The sequence below is a fragment of the Mandrillus leucophaeus genome, unplaced genomic scaffold, assembly GCF_000951045.1.
Source record: "Mandrillus leucophaeus isolate KB7577 unplaced genomic scaffold, Mleu.le_1.0 Scaffold205, whole genome shotgun sequence".
Taxonomy (NCBI): Eukaryota; Metazoa; Chordata; class Mammalia; order Primates; family Cercopithecidae; genus Mandrillus; species Mandrillus leucophaeus.
The window spans coordinates 1158258-1179852 of NW_012102088.1; the positions used below are offsets into that span (position 1 = coordinate 1158258).

At 47.5% G+C, this 21595-nt stretch overlaps 2 protein-coding genes across 2 annotated transcripts; both read right to left on the bottom strand.

The window, feature by feature from the left end:
* Positions 1-813: 813 nt before the first annotated feature.
* ZNF418 (zinc finger protein 418) lies at positions 814-7148 on the bottom strand. The gene is given in 4 exon segments (XM_011979705.1): positions 814-3042; positions 5085-5214; positions 7082-7114; positions 7116-7148. Coding segments are annotated over 4 exon segments (1908 nt in total). The 3' UTR covers positions 814-1330.
* A 6919-nt stretch (positions 7149-14067) lies between these two features.
* ZNF256 (zinc finger protein 256) lies at positions 14068-20462 on the bottom strand. Its single transcript, XM_011979718.1, has 3 exons — positions 20178-20462; positions 17160-17286; positions 14068-15886 (listed from the first exon to the last, which is right to left on the bottom strand). The coding sequence occupies exons 1-3, from the start codon at positions 20208-20210 to the stop codon at positions 14163-14165; spliced, it is 1884 nt and encodes a 627-aa protein (XP_011835108.1). The 5' UTR covers positions 20211-20462; the 3' UTR covers positions 14068-14162.
* Between the last annotated feature and the right edge of the window lie 1133 nt (positions 20463-21595).

Consider the following 21595-nt stretch of genomic DNA (forward strand, 5'->3'; position numbering starts at 1 on the left):
ATCAATGTGGATGTCCATTTGAATGACGTGCATTCCAACTCTGTTCTTGCCGTGTCCTCCACTGCCTATAAATGCAGAAATTCTATAAATTATGATTTCCTGTTACAATCTCATAACCTGGGACACCACCCTATGAAACTCTGGATATGAGGGCACATGGCTGCATTGCAGGATCTAGGGAACTGATTTCCCTCAGCAGGACTGAGCAGAATGCAATATCCCTTGTAAAAGAGAGAAAAATCTCAGTTGATCTCAGAAGCACCAGAGGATGTCACAAACACTGTTCCCTTCTCAGGTTGATCTATAAACCCAGAAATTATTGGAGTATCTAGTCAACAAATAAGGACCACAAAGTTCTGGAGTCTTTGGAGGCCTTGGGCAGCCATGAAAACCATGCCACAAGTGAAGAGACAGTATATTCTGTCATCATACTGTCCCCTCTGAGGCACTCAAAGTCCAGTGATCCCAACAAAAGTTGTTTGCCCCTTTAGGACATTAGAACCCAGTTGTTTCTGAACCACCCCAAAGAGTAAATACAACTCTCAAGATTGAAGGAAGCTTAAACAATAAGGCCTTAGTCATTGCACAAATCAGAGCAATGGGAGGCAGAATGTTCTTTGGTTGGAACTTAAGAGGCTGAAAAATTCCACTTAAAGAATCACATGAGACTCATAAGGTCCCTGAAAAAGGTAGTCCATCTTTTCAAGCTGACAGAAGACTCCTCTGGTCCAGTACTGAGACAGATCCATGGTCTCACTCATCAGAAATAAATGAGAAAGGAATGACAGCCAAGACTACTCACCAATTCCTCTGGCCAATGAAAGACAACCAAGGTTTACTTCTGGAACATCATGGGGTGAGTGAAAGATGCACGGTGAACACCTGCCTCGTGGCCGACATAGAATGGTTGCCAGGTAACTGGCAGTCACATAAGTCTGGCAAGGGAACACAGCAGGGTGAAAAATGCCATGCAGCTCTAACACAATCGAGTTTATGCAGATGCTGGATGTATGTCATTCAATTTAGGCAGATGGCTCCCCCATAAGGCATCTCCTCCAGTGTTATGTTTTACAAGAAATAATATTTCCTGTATGTGTACAGTGTTTTCCTTAAGAGAACAATCTGTTATCCAATGAGAGAAGGCGGAAGGCTTTCTCACATTCGTCGCACTCAAGAGGCACTTCTGCAGCGGAAGCTCTTCTTTAATAAAGCAAGACTTCTGCATAAAGAATATCCCACGTTTGTCACACTCATAAAGTCCTGATCCAGTAAGAACCCGCTGATCAAGAGGATGCACAGAGATTTAGCTAAAGAATTTCCCAAATTTCTTTCACTTGTAAGGACTTTTTTCTGTGTGAACTTTCTGATGTCGAAGGAGAGAAGAACTTCGATGAAATGATTTTCCACATTCACTGCACTCATAAGGCCTTTCTCCAGTGTGAACTCTCCTGTGTTCAGTAAGACTGAACGTTTCAGCAAAGGATTTCCCACATTCACTGCACTCATAAGGCTTTCCTCGAGTATGAAGTCTCTGATGTTTAAAATGCGCAGATCTTCGAGTAAATGTTTTTCCACATTCACTGCATTCATAAGGCCTTTCTCCAGTGTGAACTCTCCTGTGTTCAAGGAGACTGGAGAAGAATTTCCCACATTCTCTGCACTCATAAGGTCTTTCTGCAGTGTGAATTTTCTGATGTCGAAGGAGGGAAGAGCTCTGATGAAATGACTTTCCACATTCTCCACACTCATAAGGCCTTTCTCCAGTATGAACTCTCCTATGTCGAAGAAGGGAACAGCTTTGAGGAAATGATTTCCCACATTCACTGCACTCAAACGGTTTTTCTCCAGTGTGAACTCTCTGATGAACACGAAACCCAGAGCTGTCTAGAAATGATTTCCCACATTCATTACATTCATATGGCCTTTCTCCAGTGTGAACTCTCTGGTGTTCAATGAGGTGGGACTTGCCCCTAAATAATTTCCTACAGTCTCTACACTCGTAAGGCCTTTCTCCAGTGTGGCTTCGCTGATGCTGAATGAGGTTGCCCTTTCGACTAAAAGATTTCCTACATTCTCCACACTCATAAGGTCTTTCTCCAGTGTGACCTCGCTGATGGTTCCTAAGGTGTCCCTTTCGACTAAAAGATTTCCCACATTCTCCACACTCATAAGGTCTTTCTCTAGTGTGAACTCGATGATGTTCAGTGAGGGTGCCCTTTTGACTAAAACATTTTCCACATTCTTCACACTCATAAGGTCTTTCACTAGTGTGACCTCGTTGATGTTGAATCAGATTGCCCTTTTGAGTAAAACATTTCCCACATTCTTCACACTCATAAGGTCTTTCTCCAGTGTGAACTCGTTGATGTTTAATGAGGGTACCATTTTGACTAAAAGATTTCCCACATTCTCCACACTCATAAGGTCTTTCTCCAGTATGAACTCGTTGATGCTGAACAAGGCTGCCCTTATGACTAAAAGATTTCCCACATTCTCCACATTCATAAGGTCTTTTCCCAGTATGAACTCTCTGATTACTGAAGCTATCATATTTGATAAAGGATTTCCCACATTCGCAGCAATAACATTCTTCTCTAGGGAGAAGTCTCTGCTGTTGAACAAGTATGTGTTTGGTGCCAGAATGTTTCATGCATTCTCCAGAGCTGTAATGAGTATTTCCCCCCTGAAAGGGAGACTCACACTCAGGTTTGCTGTTTGACTTCTCCCCAGTGTGAGTGGCCTCCTGCTGCAGTAATCCTGAGCTGGGCAAAAAGTCTTTCCCACTCTGAATGAAGACAGATGACTCCTCTGACACATGGAACTTACACCTCTTCACAAACAATGCTTCTTCAACACTGCTTCTATAGGGTTTCTCTCCAAGGTACTGATTCTGGTGCTGATGGTTTGAACTATCATACAATTTATTCCCCCAGGCCTCACACCTGTGCAGTTTCTGCTTGTGATGTGTCCCCTGATGATCTGCCAACTGCAAAATGTTCCGCTTAAAAGGTGCCTCCTCATCTTCCGATCCACACCAATAACCTGAAAGCAAGAAAATGCTGATGAGTTCAAGTTAACTCTGGTGGGAAGGCACAGCCCACCCACAAGCGTGTCTGACAAACCGAGGAATTACTCCATGGAAATATTTGCGGGAACAGAATGAATGTTGGCTTCACGTGGAAGATGAGGCTATCATTAACGGGCTAGAAAGGTCACAGAATGTAGGCGCCATGATATGAAGGGCATAAGCATACACGAACACAGAGAACTGAGCCAGGGTCTACAATTCTTTTTTTTTTTTTTTTTGCTTCTTGAGAGACAGGGTCCCACTCTGTGATCCAGCATGGAGTGCAGTGGGATAATCTCTGTCTCCTGGGCTCAGGTGATCCTCCCACCTCAGCCTCCACAGTAGCTGGGACCACAGGCACATGCCAATATGCCCAGCTACTTTTTGTTGAGGTGGGGTTTCGCCTTGTTGCCCAGGCTGGTCTCAAACTCCTGGGTTCAAGAAATCCGTCCACATCGGCCTCCTAAAGTGCTAGGATTACAGGTGTACGCCAATGTGCCTGGTGTGCAACTCTTTCCTTTGCAAATCACTTGTCTGCAGGAAATTATCTGATGACATGTTAATGCTATATAGAAGGCTATGTCCAGGCCTAAGAAAATGATTACAAGACAACAGCTCTTGCTCAGAACAGTTTAACAATTTGTATACACTTGCTAATACACAATGTGTATGCCAGTATTGGACAGCACTTCGGAAGGAAACATGAGAAAATAAATGGTCGAGATGTGGAGTCCAGAGACTTGAAGATTCATTGGGGGATGGATATCAGAGTACAAGTGACAAGGTGTACAACCGACAAATTCGAGGCTCTCAAGAGTGCAGAAGAAAAGACAGAAATAGTGAGTGCCTACTGGCCACAAAAATATTACTCAAATAGAATAGGTTTCTGATATGATTTGCCTAAAGTCTCAAACTCATGCCCTTCCACCAAGTGCCACTCCTCAGCGACAGGTTCCCTCTCAGCATATCAGGCTGAGTCTGGATTCAGTTGCCTCTTCTGGAGCACTGAGGACTCTCCATCCCACCACCAAGACGATGAAGTACATGGAACCTGGATGACATAAGTACTAAGGCAAAGATAGGGCAGAACTGGGGCAACTGGCCTCTGTGGCAGCAAATACTGATAAGCCAGGAAGGCCATTTGCGCCTGATTAAACTGAAATGCTGGCTGGTCACAAAGGCCACATCACTGGATTCCCTATCCTCCTCCTCTTGCCAATATGTGCTGGGTAGTTTTCAGCAACAGTGGCCCTAAACATGACAACACACAGGAAAGAAAACTAATTACTAAAAACAGAATTTCTAAGGAGGGTCTTGCCTTTGGTCTATGTAGGCAGTGACAATATGAGTGATGGCAATTCCTGCCACAGGCAGGCATCAAGTAATGTCAGCCAAAGGAAGGAAGTAGAACCTGGACACACAGGAGTCTCAGATCTGGACCAAGTCAAACAGCAACGAGGGGACAAGCAAGGTGAAATGCATTAGATTGTTATGAGACACCTGACTCTGACTTCTTCCCTGAGAGTCTGCAGCAAAGCAGGTATTGGGACTGCTCAAGGAGAGAAGGTAGTACACAAACCTCAGACTTATGAACCACAAAACCTACCCAGAGAAGTAGAGAAGGAAGCTGTGCCCAGGGTCCCGATATGATGAAAACAGTCTTGCCAATGGGAAAAAAGGGGAAGGGCAGAGACTTATTCAAGAAATAGGGGAGCTGTAATCCCAGCACTTTGGGAGGCCGAGACGGGCGGATCACAAGGTCAGGAGATCGAGACCATCCTGGCTAACACGGTGAAACCCCGTCTGTACTAAAAAAAAAAACAAAAAACTAGCCGGGCGAGGTGGCGGGCGCCTGTAGTCCCAGCTACTCGGGAGGCTGAGGCAGGAGAATGGCCTGAACCCGGGAGGCGGAGCTTGCAGTGAGCTGAGATCCGGCCACTGCACTTCAGCCTGGGCGACAGAGCGAGACTCCGTCTCAAAAACAAAAAAAAAATAGGCGAGGGTGTGAGGAACTTACCCAGGGAGGATATAAGTACCCAGTTCTCCAGCATCACATCATGGTAAAGGCATCTCTGAACCTCACTAAGGAGACTCCATTCTTCCTGGGAAAAGTTCACAGCCACGTCTTCAAATGCCACAGTGCCCTGCTATGATGGTAACAGATGAAACCACAAACAGTTCCTATGCTGAGGTACCACAATCCACCTCTCCCATATCCCCACCCCCTTGCCCCTCCTCCTCCCAAGATCCTCAGCACAGAGGAGAGACTAGTCCACTGGTGCCTTTGTCTCTTTGTGAGCCCACAGGTCACTCAGTATAGCCATCAGCAATTAAGTAGGGGGAAAATAGGGATCTATGCTGCACTTTTTTTTTTTTGAGACGGAGTCTTGCTCTGTCACCCAGGCTGGAGTGCAGTGGCATGACCTCGGCTCACTGCAACCTCTGCCTCCTGGGTTCAAGCAATTCTCTGCCTCAGTCTCCCGAGTAGCTGGGATTACAGGCACCCACTACCACTTCTGGCTCATTTTTGTATTTTTAGTAGAGACAGGGTTTCACCATCTTGGCCAGGCTGGTCTTGAATTCCTGACCTCATGATCCACCACCTCGGCCTCCCAAAGTGTTGGGATTACAGGCATGAGCCACTGCACCTGGCTATGCTGTGCTCTTAACATAAAAGGGTCCACCCCCTCCTGACAGCCAATGCCTGTGGTATATCCGAGCTCACATAAAGCCCAATGCAGTTGCCTGAGTCCATTAGACACACTCCCTCTCTAAATACACATCCTTCTTTTTTTTCTGAGACAGAGTCTCACTCTTGTTGCCCAAGCTGGAGTGCAGTGGTGGGATCTCAGCTCACTGCAACCTCCACCTCCCGGGTTCAAGCGATTCTCCTGCCTCAGCCTCCCAAGTAACTGGGATTACAGGCACCTGCCACCACACCTGGCTAATTTTTGTATTTTTAGTAGGAATAGGGTTTCACCATGTTGGCTAAGCTGATCTCAGGTGATCTACCCTCCTGATCTCAGGTGATGTACCCGCCTCGGCCTCCCAAAGTGCTGGTATTATAGGCATGAGCCACCACACCCAGCCTTACACATTATTCTTTAGACACAGGCACATGCCATGGCCACCCCAACGTGACATCCCCCAACCATCAGCCTCTTTTGAGCCTTAACACAAATTATAGTTTTGGTTTCTTTTAGTTAGGTTCTCCTTTGGTCGCCCAAGCTGGAGGGGAGTAGTGTGATCATGGCTCACGGAAACTTCAAACCCTTTTTTCCCAGGCCTCAGCCTTCTGTGGAGATGGGATCTTAACATGTGCAACATCAACCACTTTCTTTTAAGAAATGGGGTCTTGCTAACTTGCCCAGGCTGATCTCAAACTCCTGGCATCAAGCAATGCTCCCACCTCAGCCTCCCAAAGTGCTGGGATTACAGCATGAGCCTTGAAGCCTGGTCAACAACTTAAAGTATTTTAATCCCCTTGTTTTCCTTCTACTGCTCTGAGTGGGATTCACCCCTTAGGGTTATAGTGTTGGGGAAACAACTGATACCTGAGAGTACAGATGCCATTAACAGCAATTTCAAAATCAAATAACTCACAGCCTGGCAGACAGGGCCACATGGGGGTGCACTGTGGACAACAGAGGGAAACCAGGGACTGTGTTATGCATACTTTGTAGGATGAAGAGGGTATGACAGCCCCTGATTTCTCAAGAGGGTTCCACTGACTTGCTTAAATAATTCTGAGTAGAAATGGAATTGAAACCCAGAACAAAGTATAATAATCAGAAACTGCCTGATCCCTTAATGAAAAGGGTTGTTAGGCCAGGATATATTATCCAATAGAACAGAGTGGGAAGGGGGTTTGCGCTCAGGCCATTTGAGGTCATACAGTATCACCACACATCAAGGTGGCCCATCACATTGGGCTTTCATTTTTGGCCTTATGCCACAATGTGGCTGACAGAATTCACAGTATGCTTGGCAAATTCAAACAGGATCCAATATTACCACAGAATTCTCATGGTTCCCAATAGCAATGCAGTTCCCAAGTCATTCTGTGAAAGCCTTCTTGCATGGCTCCACACCCCCAAAGAACCAGGTGTGACTTTAGATATCCATGGCCGTATTCCAGGATATCACAAGCTAGAGAACATGTGAATGGAGAATAAGGCCAGTGAGGGAATGGAACACCCTCCAGTTCCCTCTGTAGGTTTTTGTTTTGTTTTGTTTTGTTTTGTTTTTTGCCAGAGTTTCGTCTTGCTGCCCAGGCTGGAGCGCAATGGCTCACCGCAACCTCTGCCTCCCGAGTTCAAGCAATTCTCCTGCCTCTGCCTCCCAGTAGCTGGGATTACAGACATGCGCCACCACGCCCGGCTACTTTTGTATTTTTGTTAGAGACGGGGTTTCTCCATGTTGGTCAGGTTGGTCTCGAACTCCCGACCTCAGGTGATCCGCCCGCCTGCCAAAGTGCTGGGATTACAGGTGTGAGCCACCTCACCTGGCCCCCTCAGTGGGTTCTTTAAGTGCTTCCGCAGCCAGTAGTGTCTGAGGGGAAGGCAGACATTACAAAGGGGATCTGATAAGCTCAGGTCTCCTTGAACCTGTTCTTATCGCTGGAGCCAGGTGACCTCGGAGAGGTTGTCTGACCTGCGTGTCTCAGTGCAAAATATCATCTCTACCACCTATGTGATCTATCAACAAAGGAGTCAACCTCCCAGAACCCCAAGGTCCTCACTCCCTCTACTATGTTCTTCCTTTGGCCTTTGGGAAACACTGAAAGCCTGGACTTGGATCGCATCCCTCCTTTCTTCGAAACTCTCCATGGCTTCTAGCGTCTTCACAGTGAATACACAGCCCCCAGCCCGCTCTTCCGAGAGAAGCTTCGCCTCACATATTGTTCCCTACGGGCGCCTGTGGACCCCCGGTTCCATCCTCCCGGGTCCGTTCAATTCCAGGCCATTGCCCGCGCCGGTCCCTGTGCCTGTCGCTCTCCCCACCGCTTCCCATAGGTGTCAGAAACAGGGACCTCTCCCGCGAACGCCTCAGTATCCCGACGCCGGGTCCGGGCTGCAGACCTGTGAACAGTCGCCGCTCCCTCGCTGCTTCAGGACTCGGGTTAGGATGAGGTGACCTGAGGGCAGGGAAGGCACAATTACCTGAGCCGGGAGCCTCAGTGCGGCCGCCGCCATCCGAGTACGTGGGGAAAGCACGGCCGGGAGAGGCGGGCGCCGTTACGGGGCCTACGATCCGCCTCTGTGCGGCGAGAAGGACTCTTCTCCAACTTCTGGGTTCAAACACCGCGGTTCGGACCCACAGCTCCAGCGCCTCTCACCTCACGAACCGCACACACACCCCCAACATTAACCAAAATGGCCGCTACCAGTGAACGCTGAGATCCCGCCACTACGTTACGTGCGCACCCAGAAGCGCCTTTATTCTGAGCCCTTACTGGTTCTGTAGCGCTGTCATTCAATGTAGAGCTTTCTGGGTAATGTAGTTCCCCAGGTTCCAAGGTAGTAAAGCTGCCGCTTCCCAAAGGCGCTTCTGCAGAGAAGTCCCAGCTCCACCTCAGGGGGCTCATTAAAGCGCGCATTCTTTTGGGGCAGAGGATGGTCTCGCCCCTCCTTAGAGGCTATATTGAGATTCCTGGGGAATCCCTGTTTGTAACTGACCACCCAAGTGTTTGCAAAAATATTAATTCACATTTTTGGAAATTTAAGCTCCCAGGAGCTAAAAATATTGTGAATGCTCCCAAAGGCTACAAATCCAAATTCGTGTATCACTTTATACAATCGTTTAGACACAAAATGCCTGCACTGGAAGCAGAGACTGATAATCATTACTGTGTTATAATTCACATGAATGCACTCTTGTTACCGGATGGAAAGTCTTGACTGTGAATTGTCCAGGTTGTTGGTGCATTGAACAAAGAAGTGAACAAAACGCACAAAAAAGCAACGAAAGAAAGAACCAATGAAAGCGATTTATTGAGGGGAAAGTACACTCCACAGAAGTGGAATGCAGGTGTGGAAACAGGCGATCAAGGGGCTCAAGAACCCCGATTACAGTGTTTTTTAGGGTTTTATTAGGTTGCTGCAAAAGTAATTGCGGTTTTTGCCATTAATAATAAGCTAGAATTTTATAATACCCCAAAGAGCTCTTTATTTTATTTTATTTTTGAGACGGAGTCTCGCTCTGTCACCCAGGCTGGAGTGCAGTGGCCGGATCTCAGCTCACTGCAAGCTCCGCCTCCTGGGTTCGCGCCATTCTCCTGCCTCAGCCTCCCGAGTAGCTGGGACTACAGGCACCCGCCACCGCGCCCGGCTAATTTTTTGTATTTTAGTAGAGACGGGGTTTCACCGTGTTAGCCAGGATGGCCTCGATCTCCTGACCTCGTGATCCGCCCGTCGCGGCCTCCCAAAGTGCAGGGATTACAGGCGTGAGCCACCGCGCCCGGCCTTTTTTTTTTTTTTTGAGACAAAGTCTCGTTCTGTCCCAGGCTGGAGTGCGGTGGCGCCATGTTGGTTCACTGCAACCTCCGCCTTCTGGGTTCAAGTGATTCTCCTGCCTCAGCTTCCAGAGTAGCTGGGATTACAGGCACAACGCCACTGTGCCCAGCTTATTTATTTATTTATTTATTTATTCATTTATTTATGAGACAGAGTTTTGTTCTTGTTGCCCAGGCTGGAGTGCAGTGGCACAATCTCGGCTCACTGCAGCCTCCACCTCCTGGATTCAAGCGATTATCTTGCCTCAGCCTCCCGAGTAGCTGGGATAACAGACGCCTGCCACCACGCCCAGCTAATTTTTGTATTTTTAGTAGAGACAAGGTTTCACCATGTTGGCCAGGCTGGTCTCAAACTCCTGATCTCTGATCTCCCTGCCTCGGCCTCCCAAAGTGCTGACATTGCAGGTGTAAGTTACCACTCCCAGCTGACTTTACAGGGTTTTTTTTTTTTTCTTTTTATGGAGTTTCTCTTGTTGCCCAGGCTGGAGTACAATGGCGCAGTTTCGGCTCACTGCAACCTCCTTCTCCTCCTGGGTCAAGCAATTCATTCTCCTGCCTCAGCCTCCCAAGTAGCTGGGATTACAGGTGCCTGCCACCACACCCGGCTAATTTTTGTATTTTTAGTAGAGACGAGGTTTCACCATTTTGGCCAGGCTGGTCACAAACTCCTCACCTCAGGTGATCCACCAGAGGCGGCATCCCAAAGTGCTGGGACTACAGGCGTGAGCCACCTCACCTGGCCCAGAAGTTTTAACAGTGATGTCTAAGAAGACATGGAATTAAGGTCAGCATGTGATTAAAAATGGTCTCCTTGTTGGTTTTGTCATTAAAATGAGATTCTTTTTCTTTATTAAAAACATTGAACAATACCAAGGTGGAGAAAAAGTGTGCCTGTTCACCCACCTACTTGGGAGGCTTAGAGGGAGAATCACTTTAGCACAGGAGTTTGAGGCCAGTCTGGGCAGCAGAGCAAGACCCTGTCTCTAAATAAATAATTTAATGAATAAGTAAAAACAGAAGGTGAAATTTGCAGTATAGTATTATCCTCATAGAATTGTGTCTCCCTTTGCTCATTATTCAGTGTGTGTCAATTATATTATAGGTTTTTCATCTTATAGGAAAAAAAGTCATAGATTCTATACATATCTGTACTTTGCTTTTCTCACTTAGCAATATGGTTCGAACAATGAAAAGCTTTTCACTTCACATTTGAAATCTGCTTATCTCCACATTCTTTTTTTTTTTTTTTTCCTTTTTTGAGACAGCGTCTCACTCTGTTGCTGAGGCTGAAGTGCAGTGGCACGATTAAGGCTCACTGCAGTCTCAACCTCTCAGACTCAAGTGATCCTCCCATCTCAGCCTTCAGGAGTAATTGGGACTATAGGCGTGCACCACTACACCCGGCTAATTTTTGTATTTTCTGTAGAGATGCGGTTTTGCCATGTTGCCCAGGCTGGTATCAAACTCCTGAGTTCAAGCAATCCTCCCACCTCGGCCTCCCTAAATGCTGGCATTATAGGATTCAGCCACTACACCTGGCCTATTCATCTTTTTGTGATGTAGAACCCACTCAGTGACAGTGTAAGGAAAATGTCAAGAATCAAGAAGGAGGCCAGATGCAGTGGCCATGCCTATAATCCCAGCACTTTGGGAGCCCAAGGTGGTCACATCACTTGAGGTCAGGAGTTTGAGACCAGCCTAACCAACATGGCAAAAACCCGTCTCTACTAAAAATACAAAAATTAGCTGGGTGTGGTGGTGCACACCTGTAATCTGAGCTACTCAGGAGGCTGAGGCAGGAGAATTGCTTGAACCGGGGAGGCAGAAGTTGCAGTGAGCCGAAATCGTGCCACTGCACTCCGGCATGGACAACAGAGCAACTCCATCTCAAAATAAATAAATAAATAAATAAAGCCAGAATACAATACACAAACAACTGAAACATTTCAACAGCAAAGAAACCCTCAAACAATCCAATTTAAAAATGTCAAACGATTTGAATAAGCATTTTTCAAAAGACAACATACAAATGGTCAACAAATATATTAAAACACACTCATCACTATCTGGGAAATGCAAATCAAAACCGCAATGAGGTATCACTTCTTCCCGTTTAGGATAATTATCATCAAAAAGACAAAAACAGATGCTGGCAAGGATGCAGAGAAAAGGGAACTCATGGTTGGGCGCGGTGGCTCACACTTGTAATCCCAGCACTTTGGAAGGCTGAGCTGGATGGATCACGAGGTCAGGAGTTTGAGACCAACGTGGTGAAACCGTCTCTACTAAAAATGCAAAAATTAGCCAGGCGAGGTGGTGTGCGCCTATAATCCCAGCTACTCAGGAGACTGAGGCAGGAGAATTGCTTGAACCCAGGAGGTGGAGGTTGTAGTGAGCCAAGATCACGTCACTGCACTCCAGTGTGGGCAACAGAGCAAGACCCCGTCTCTAGGAAAAAAAAAAAAAAAGGCTGGGCGTGGTGGCTCATGCCTGTAATCCCAGCACTTTGGGAGGCTGAGACGGGCGGATCACGAGGTCAGGAGATCGAGACCATCTGGCTAACACGGTGAAACCCCGTCTCTAGGAAAAAAAAAAAAAAAGGCTGGGCGTGGTGGCTCATGCCTGTAATCCCAGCACTTTGGGAGACTGAGGCAGGCGGATCACCTGAGGTCGGGAGTTCGAGAGCAGCCTGACCACCATGGAGAAACCCCATCTCTACTAAAAATACAAAATTAGCCGAGTGTAGTGGCGCAGGCCTGTAATCCCAGCTACTCAGGAGGCTGAGGCAAGAGAATTGCTTGAACCTGGGAGGCGGAGGTTGCGGTGAGCCAAGATCGTGCCATTGCACTCCAGCCTGGGTGACGAGAGTGAAACTGTCTCAAAAAAAAAAAAAAAACCAACAAAATACAAGAAAAGGGAACTCATACACTGGTGGTGCAAATGCAAACTAGTACAGCCACTATGGAAAACAGTATTGAGGTCCCTCTAAAAACTACAAATATGCCGGGCATGGTGGCTCACGCCTGTAATCTCAGTACTTTGGGAGGCTGAGGCAGGCGGATCACGAGGTCAGGAGTTCAAGACCAGCCTGACCAACATGGTGAAACCCTGTCTCTTCTAAAAATACAAAAATTAGCTGGGCGTGGTGGCACACGGCTGTAATCCCAGTTACTCAGGAGGCTGAGGCAGGAGAATCGCTTGAACCCGGGAGGCAGAGGTTGCAGTGAGCCGAGATCACACCACTGCACTCCAGCCTGGACAACAGAGTGAGACTCCATCTCAAAAAACAAAAGAACACACAAAAAAACTACAAATACAACTACCGTATCATCCAGCAATCCCCCTACTGGGACTTTATCCAAAGGAAAGAAAATCATCACATTGGAGATACATCGACCCCCCGTTTACTGCAGCACTATTCACAATAGCCAAAATATGGAATCAACCTAGATGTCCAACAACAGATAAATGGATAAAGAAAATGTGGTTTATACACACAAAGGAATACTATTCAAAGAGCAGAATGAAATCCTGTCACCTGAGGCAACATGGATGGAAATGGAGGACACTATTTAAGAGAAATAAGCCAGGAGCATAAACATGCACATTCCCACTCGTATGAGGAAGCTTTAAAAAAAAAAGAAAAAGCCACGTGCGGTGGCTCACGCCTGTAATCCCAGCACTTTGGGAGGTCGAGGCGGGTGGATCACCTGAGGTCGAGAGTTCAAGACCAGCCCGACCAACATGGAGAAACCATGTCTTCACTAAAAATATAAAATTAGCCGGGGTGGTGGCACATGCCTGTAATCCCAGCTACTCGGGAGGCTGAGGCAGGAGAATCGTTTGAACCCGGGAGGCAGAAATTGCGGTGAGCCAAGATTGTGCCATTGCACTCCAGCCTGGGCAAAAAGGGCAAAAGTCCGTCTCATTTAAAAAAAAAAAAAAAAAAAAAAAAAAAAAAGCCTGGGAGACAGGGGAAGACTGTCCCCCACCCCTACAAAACAAAAGTTGATCTCTTAGAAGTAAAAAGTAGAACAGAAGATACTAAAGGCTGGGAAGGGTAGTGGGTAGGCAGGAATAGACAAAGATTGGTTAAAGTCTACAAAATTACAACTAGACAAGAGGAGTAAGTTCTAGTGTTCTATACCACTACCGGAGAACTAAAGGTAATAATCTATAATTTCAGGTTGTTGGGAGAATGGCAATTGAGACTGAATGTTCCCAATATAAAGAAAAGACGAATGTTTGAGATGATGGATATGCTAATTACTCTGATCACTCTAAATTATAGGCATCAAAAGAACATCACTAGGTATCCAGGAGCATGGACAATTATAATTTGTCCATTTAAAAACAAAGTCTTTTTTTTAAAAAGAAACCATTTGGTTTTATGTGTGGACATAAGAGAGACAGAGTAGTACGTACACATATAAATTTATTTGTATAAAACAAAATTCAGATAACATATACTAGATATAAAGCATGGTTATTGAAAATACATATTTATTTGTTTATTTACATCTATGAATTCTGCAGGGACGCTTCTCAGTCCACAACAGCCCTATGTGTGTTACCTAACCTTTATCCCTTGTGAACATGCTGATGTTTTAGGAGGTTGGAGTTGAAGGTAAAAGATTTTCCACAGTCACTACACTCATAAGGCCTTTCCCCACTGTGAACTCGCTGGTGATTACTGAGGTTAGAGCTCTGGCTAAAGGACTTTCCACATTCACTGCATTCATAAGGCCTTTCTCCAGTGTGAACTCTTTGGTGTTTAACGAGGCTAGAGCGGTTACTAAAGGATTTCCAACACTCACTGCACTTATAAGGCCTTTCTCCGGTGTGACTTCTCCTATGTCTAATGAGACTGGAGCTCTGGCTAAAAAATTTCCCACATTCACTGCACTCATAAGGCCTTTCTCCAGTGTGAACTCTCTGGTGTTGAAGGAGTGTAGAGCTATGGGTAAATGATTTCCCACATTCCCCACATTCATAAGGCCTTGCACCAGTATGAACTTTCCAGTGTGCGATGAGGTAGGATTTACAGGTAAAGGATTTTCCACATTCACTACACTCATATGGCCTTTCTCCTGTGTGAACTCTCTCATGTACAATGAGGTCAAATTTCCTGCTAAATAATTTTCCACATTCATGACATTCATGAGATCTTACTCCAGTATGAACTTTCTGGTGTTGGAAGAAACGAGATCTATAAGTAAACAATTTCCCACATTCACTACACTCATAAGGCCCTTCTCCAATGTGAAGTCTCCGGTGTTTAATGAGGTGACAGCTCTGGCTAAAGGATTTCCCACATTCACTGCACATATAAGGCTTTGTACCAGTGTGAACTCTCTGGTGTGTAATAAGGCTAGAACTATGGATAAAGGATTTCCCACATTCACTGCACTCATAAGGCCTCATTCCAGTATGAATTCTCTGGTGTGTAATGAGGCTGGAGCTATGGCTAAAGGATTTCCCACATTCACTGCACTTGTAAGGCCTTTCTCCAGTATGAACTCTCTGATGTATGAGAAGATCATACTTCCTGTTAAATAATTTTCCACATTCATCACATTGATGAGGTCTTACTCCAGTGTGAACTCTTCGGTGCGTAATAAGGCTCGAGCTTTGCCTATAGGATTTCCCACATTCCCCACATGTATAAGGCTTTTCTGAAGTGTGAACTCTCAAATGATCACTGAGGCTACAGCTTGTGCTAAAAGATTTCCCACATTCACTGCACATGTAAGATCTTTCCCTAATGAGATCTCCCTGGTGCTGAACACGTACATGTTTGTAGCTGAAAGCTTTCACACATTCTCCCCAGTTGTAATGATTTTTTACACTGTGAAAGGCCACTGCACTCTTGGTTCTGTTTGACTTCTTTCTGGTGTGAGCAGCCTGTTGCTGAAGAAATCTTGATCTCGCCAGGAAATCCTTCCCAACCTCCTTGCAAGTAAAGGGCTTCCCAGATACTTCAAAGGTGCAGCTGTTCAAAAACATGTCTCTGCCCCCATTGCTCCTGAAGTGCTTCTGTCCAACATGCTGCTTCTGGTGCTGATGAAGGTATGCAGTAAATTGTAACTGTTTCCTACAGGCCCCATCTGTATACAGTTTCTGACCATGGTGTGTTCCCTGGTGCTCAAGCAAGTGCAAAATCTCTCTCAAGACTGGGCCACATATCTCACAGGGGTTGGTCTTCTGGGGAGAAGGAAGGGCCTTAGGAAGCCTAACCTGTGACACCCGCTGTGAAGAAGTGCTCTGCTGATAAGATGCCTCCTCATCCCCTGCTCCACAACCACCTGCAAGAAAGAAAATGATGGTGAAGAGCATGCTGACTTTAGTGGCATGGGGGTAGCCCACAGACAAAGGTGCATCCAACAAACCCAGGAACTGAGTCCATGGGGTTGTTTCCAGGACCAAGGTGTTGGGTTCAAGTTTAAGATGGGGCTGCCTAGCAGAACTGGGCCTCTAAAGATCACGGAACTGGGGAGGGCTCCTGAGTTAAAAAACACAGCCATGGGATGAGAAACATGGAGAAGAAGCAGGATACACAACTTATTCCTCTAGAGCAATTTTCAGTGAGATCTCTTCTCCTGCTAACACGTGCATTGTGTACAGGTATGTGTCCAGGTCCAAGAAAATGTGACAATAAAATAGCGGCTGACATACGTGGACATTGGACACCTCATTACATACTATGTAGAGGCCAACACTGAAGAGCACTGCAGATAAGGCAGTGAGAAAAATGGGTGAGACATGGAGTCCAGAGATGTGGGGATTAACCCCAGGCTGCAAGTAAGAGACACAGAAACCAGGTATAGAGCTGACAAGCAGGCTCAGTGTCCAGAATGGGAAAGAAAAGGCAGTAATGAGGTTTGGCCCCAAATGTCATTAGCACCAAAATATTAGTCAAACAGGGTATGTTTCTGGTATGATTTGGACATAACCCTGACAGAATGTCCTCCTTTAGGCGGTCCCTAGGGCCAGGATCCCTCTGAGTCCACCTTGCTGTGGGGAATCACAGCCATCCTCAGAACCATAGGGCCTGTCCACCTGACCCCTACGATCAAGAACATGGAACTTGGAATATGCAAGTACCCAGGACCAGCCCAGAATGACTCTGCATATGATAGCCCACAGGAAAAGAAAACAATACAAGGAGAAATTCAGAGGAGGATTTTGCAAGAGCCACTCATAGCCCACATAACTGCTGGCAGAGGCAGGCGTGAGGAAGGGTACCCTAGAGGAAGGAAGTAGAACCTGGGTCTCCAGGGCCTCCAGGAGCCTCAGATCTGGACAATGCCACCTGGTCAGGGAGACGCAAACAAGGTGAGATCCATGAGGCTGACTATAAGAAGCCTGACTCTGAATCTTTCCACATGAAAGGGAAGCAGGTGTTGCCTGCTCACGGAGAAAAGTAGGCAACATGCAACCTTAGCCCTACCAACTGCAGCACCTACCCAGGAACAGGAAGCTGTGTCAAGGGTCCTCTTGTGAAAACATATCTGTCCCTGGGGAAAGGGTAAGAGCAAAGACTAGCTCGGGGCACAGAGGTGGGTGTGAGGACCTTACCCAGGGAGGTTGTAAGTGTCAAGTTCTCCAGCATCACATCATGGTACAGGCATTTCTGAGCCTCATCAAGAAGACCCCATTCCTTCCAGGAGAAGTACACAGCCACGTCCTCAAACGTCACAATGCCCTGCCAGGATGGGGACAGATGAAACCACAAACGGTTCCTCCTCTCAGGATCCATAATCTTTCCCCTCACACATTTACCCCATCCTCTTTCCAAGCTCCCCAACTCAGAGGAGAAAGCAGTCAACTGGTGCTGTCATCTCCTAATGGGGCTCTTGGTCACCGGTTGCAGCCATCAGTAACAAAAGGCAGGTGAACAAATACATGTATCTAAGCTATGGGCGTGGCGTAAGGGCAACCACTCCTTCCTGACAAGCATTCCTCTAGTATCACCAAGGTCACGTAAGTCTCAACGGGGGCACTGGGGCCATCAGGTACACTCCCTCTCCAAGTGCATATCATTCATTATACTGCATATACCTCAGGTCTCCATATCCCACTGCCATATGACCATGACCACTACTACGTTCCATACCACAGGCAAATCCTGGCCTCCCCACATGCTACCTGGGTGAAAGAGTGGATAACCTGGGCTGGGCACAGTGGCTCATGCCTGTAATCCCAGCACTTTGGGAGGCTGAGGTGGGCAGATCACGAAGTCAGGAGATCGAGACCACCCTGGCTAACATGGTAAAACCCCATCTCTACTAAAAATACAAAAAATTAGCCAGGCGCGGTGGCACGGGGCTGTAGTAGCAGTTACTCGGGAGGCGAGGCAGGAGAATCACTAGAACCCAGGAGGTGGAGAGGTGGAGGTTGCAGTGAGCCGAGATCATGCCACTGCACTCCAGCATGGGTGACGGAGCAAGACTGAGTCACCCCACAAAAAAAAGAGAGTGGATAACCAACAGCCAAATACAGACACGTGACACTGGACAAATGAGATCAACAGTTTATTTATTTATTTATTTTTGAGACGGAGTCTCACTCTGTCGCCCAGGCTGGAGTGCAGTGGTGAGATCTCAGCTCACTGCAATCTCTGCCTCCCTGGTTCACGCCATGGCCCTATTCAACTTCTGTGCTGCACTTACCATCCCCTTGGCAGTCACTATACACCTAAAGCTCATTTAAATCCCAGCCTCACTGGTCGCTCATCTCACACACAATGACTCTCACAAATGACCACATGACATTAATTTAATATTCAAGCCTGAATGAAACACCCAGGCCCCATCAACTTATCACAAAATCCTGGATACCTACAAAGTGGTGAATAAGCACAAGTTCTGTCCTGAATGGCCTATGCATTTGCATCTGTCTCATGTCCATTCTTCTCCTGGGAGCCCTGGCCCCTGCCAAACTACACTGTCTTTTTCATACCCTGCCTTCATGACCACTTACTCCATCATCCTCCTCCCCATTTTGGCCCACTAACAGCTTTACAACCAAAATCTAGAGCTTGCCCCGCCTGTGACCCACAGCTCACTCACCTCGGTGCACACAACAGCCACATCTTGAATATCTGCACCCTGAACTACTGGGTTTTTTTGGTTTTGTTTTGTTTTTGAGACGGAGTCCTGCTCTGTCGCCCAGGCTGGAGTGCAATGGCGTGATTTCGGCTCACTGCAAGCTCCGCCTCCTGGGTTCACGCCATTCTCCTGCCTCAGCCTCCCTAGTAGATGGGACTACAGGCGCCCGCCACCACGCCTGGTTAATTTTTCTATTTTTAGTAGAGATGGTGTTTCACCGTGTCAGCCAGGATGATCTCGATCTTCTGATCCACTTGCCTCAGGCTCCCAAAGTGCTGGGATTACAGGCGTAAGCCATCGCGCCTGGTCACTGCTTCCTAGATTTCAAGACCTGCGTGTTCATCTGCCCACTTAATGCCTGCATTAAGTAGGCTCTGAAAGATGTGACTCTTAGCATGACCCAAATAAACCTGATATCCCTAGTGAATATTACTCCTATTGCCAATTTGTTCATCTTAGTTGATGAAACTTCTTTCCCTACAGCTACTAATACCAAAAACCCGGGGGTCTTCTCTGAATCCTCGGTTTCACTCCCTCACCACCTACATTATGTAATTTAGTTGTCCCTTTTGAAACCCCGCATCCAGAATCTAACCACATCTCCTAAACCACGATCCTGGGCCAGTAACCCTCACTCGGACTAGTCTACCCTGATTTTTCTTCCTCCTCCCTCAACCCCACAGTTTGTGCCCCACTGTGCACACAGATGAAGCCTGTGAAGACCTTGGTAAAAACTTTTTGATTCACACTTGCTATTACCTCCTGAAAACACACTCAACTTCTCAGGCGGCCACTGCCGTCCAGACGCCTATCCTCCTGTTCTTTGCTTCCCACCAGAAAGCAAGGAGACTTGTGGCTTCATAAATGCTTCCAGCTCCGTACTGCACCTAAGCATTTGCACATCTTGTACCTTTCTGGAAAAACCTTCCACACCTGTTCATATTGGCTGCCAGAAATTGGAACAACTCTATCTAGACTAACATGGACATAGAACCCTGGGCTTGGGGTTCACCCAATGTCTTCAGAACTAAGGGCTGGGGGAATGGCACTCCGCAACCCAGAGAACCTGTGGATGGGAGTTAAGGCTAGTGAGAGACTGGAAAGCCCTCCCCTTCCTGGCGTAGGTTTCATAACCCCCTCTACACTACAGCCAAGGGAAACGTGGAAAGAACCAGGCCTCAGAGAAGGGCATCCATGGCGGTATTAAATGGGCTCAGGCCTCCCTGACGCCCCATGCCTGGCCTCGGAGCCGGGTGCCCTCGCACTGGCTGTGTCACCTCTGTGCCCCAGGGCTCGGTGGCGCCTCTCATCAGGGACCCCTTGCAGTCGCGCCCTCCCTTTCCTAGCACACCAGGTGTTGGAAACGGGCGCCCCTCCGGCGAGCCCCCATGTCCTGCCCTGGGCTGCAAGGCCGCGACCAGGCGCCCTCGGAGTGCTACGACTCGCGTGGGGAGGGCGGGGAAGGTCCGGAGGATGCGGCACATACCTGGGCCGAGGCCGTGAGCTCAGCCGCCGCCATCGGACTCTGTGGGCGGAGCGGGACAAGAGAGGAAGTCCTTATTCCGGGCCGGGCCGGGGTACCCCGGGCGCCGCCGAACCTCAGCTTCGCCTCTGCGCAGCGAGGAAGACTCCTTTTGCGCCTTCTCAGTCAGTCACGGATGATGCTGACTCATCGCTCCGCTGTTTTCTACCAAGGAAAGAGTCCGGACAAATGCCAAAACGACCGCCACGAAGAGGACGACGGAAGTCCCGCCGCGACCGTGCGTGCGCTTACGGAAGCGCCACCTTTCGGAGGCCTCATTGGCTGAAGGTCGCCGTCGCCCAACGCAGGCCATTCTGGGTAATGTTGTAGGCACTGCGGGAGAGTGAGGGTCGCCTCCACCTCCTTCCGGAAGTAAAGGCCAAACCTCTGTAGGGGGCGCTGGGAAATGGACACTCCAGATGGGGCGGAGGCGGGGCTTCGCTCTTTCTTAAAGGAGACGTATCCAGGTTTCTACCGATTGCTGTCTGAGAGTGTCTATTTGTTTGAAGACGTGTCATTTCATGTGTTCCCAGAGGCACATATCCAAATGCACATATTATTACATACAGTCAATCAGTCACAAAATATATCCACTGGAAGAGAAAGCAAATAAAAATGACTATGTTGCGGCCGGGCGCGGTGGCTCAGGCCTGTAATCCCAGCACTTTGGGAGGCTGAGGCGGGCGGATCACGAGGTCAGGAGATCGAAACCATCCTGGCTAACACAGCGAAACGCCGTCTCTAAAATAAAAAAATAAAAAAAAAAATAAAAAATAATAAAAAAAAAAAATTAGCTGGGTGTGGTGGCGGGCGCCTGTAGTCCCAGCTACTCCAGAGGCTGAGGCAGGAGAATGGTGTGAACCTGGGAGGGTGAGCTTGCAGTAAGCTGAGATCCCGCCACCGCACTCCAGCCTGGGGGACAGAGCGAGACTCTGTCTCAAAAAAGAAGAAGAAAAAAAAGAAGATAATGTTGTAATTCAAACGCATGCACTCAAGCCCTGGAGTCAGTTTTCTCAGTCTCTATGTTTGATTAGGGACAAGAAAAAAAAAAACACTCCACACAGGTTCATGACAAAGAGGGTGAAGGTGGGATACGGAAGCACCCTGTAGCAGCAGGACATAAGTAGATCCCTGTCTCCGGGCCCCACAGAAAACAACTCTCATGCGTATATAGTTAAACATTGTGTCCAATTTACTAAGCAACACTTGTATGCATCTAATCTCACTTTCTCTATGTCTTTTTATTCACTTCCTTTTAATAATTTGACATCAAGCTCAGAAAGAGAACAACAAGGGCCGGGCGCGGTGGCTCAAGCCTGTAATCCCAGCACTTTGGGAGGCCGAGACGGGCGGATCACGAGGTCAGGAGATTGAGACCATCC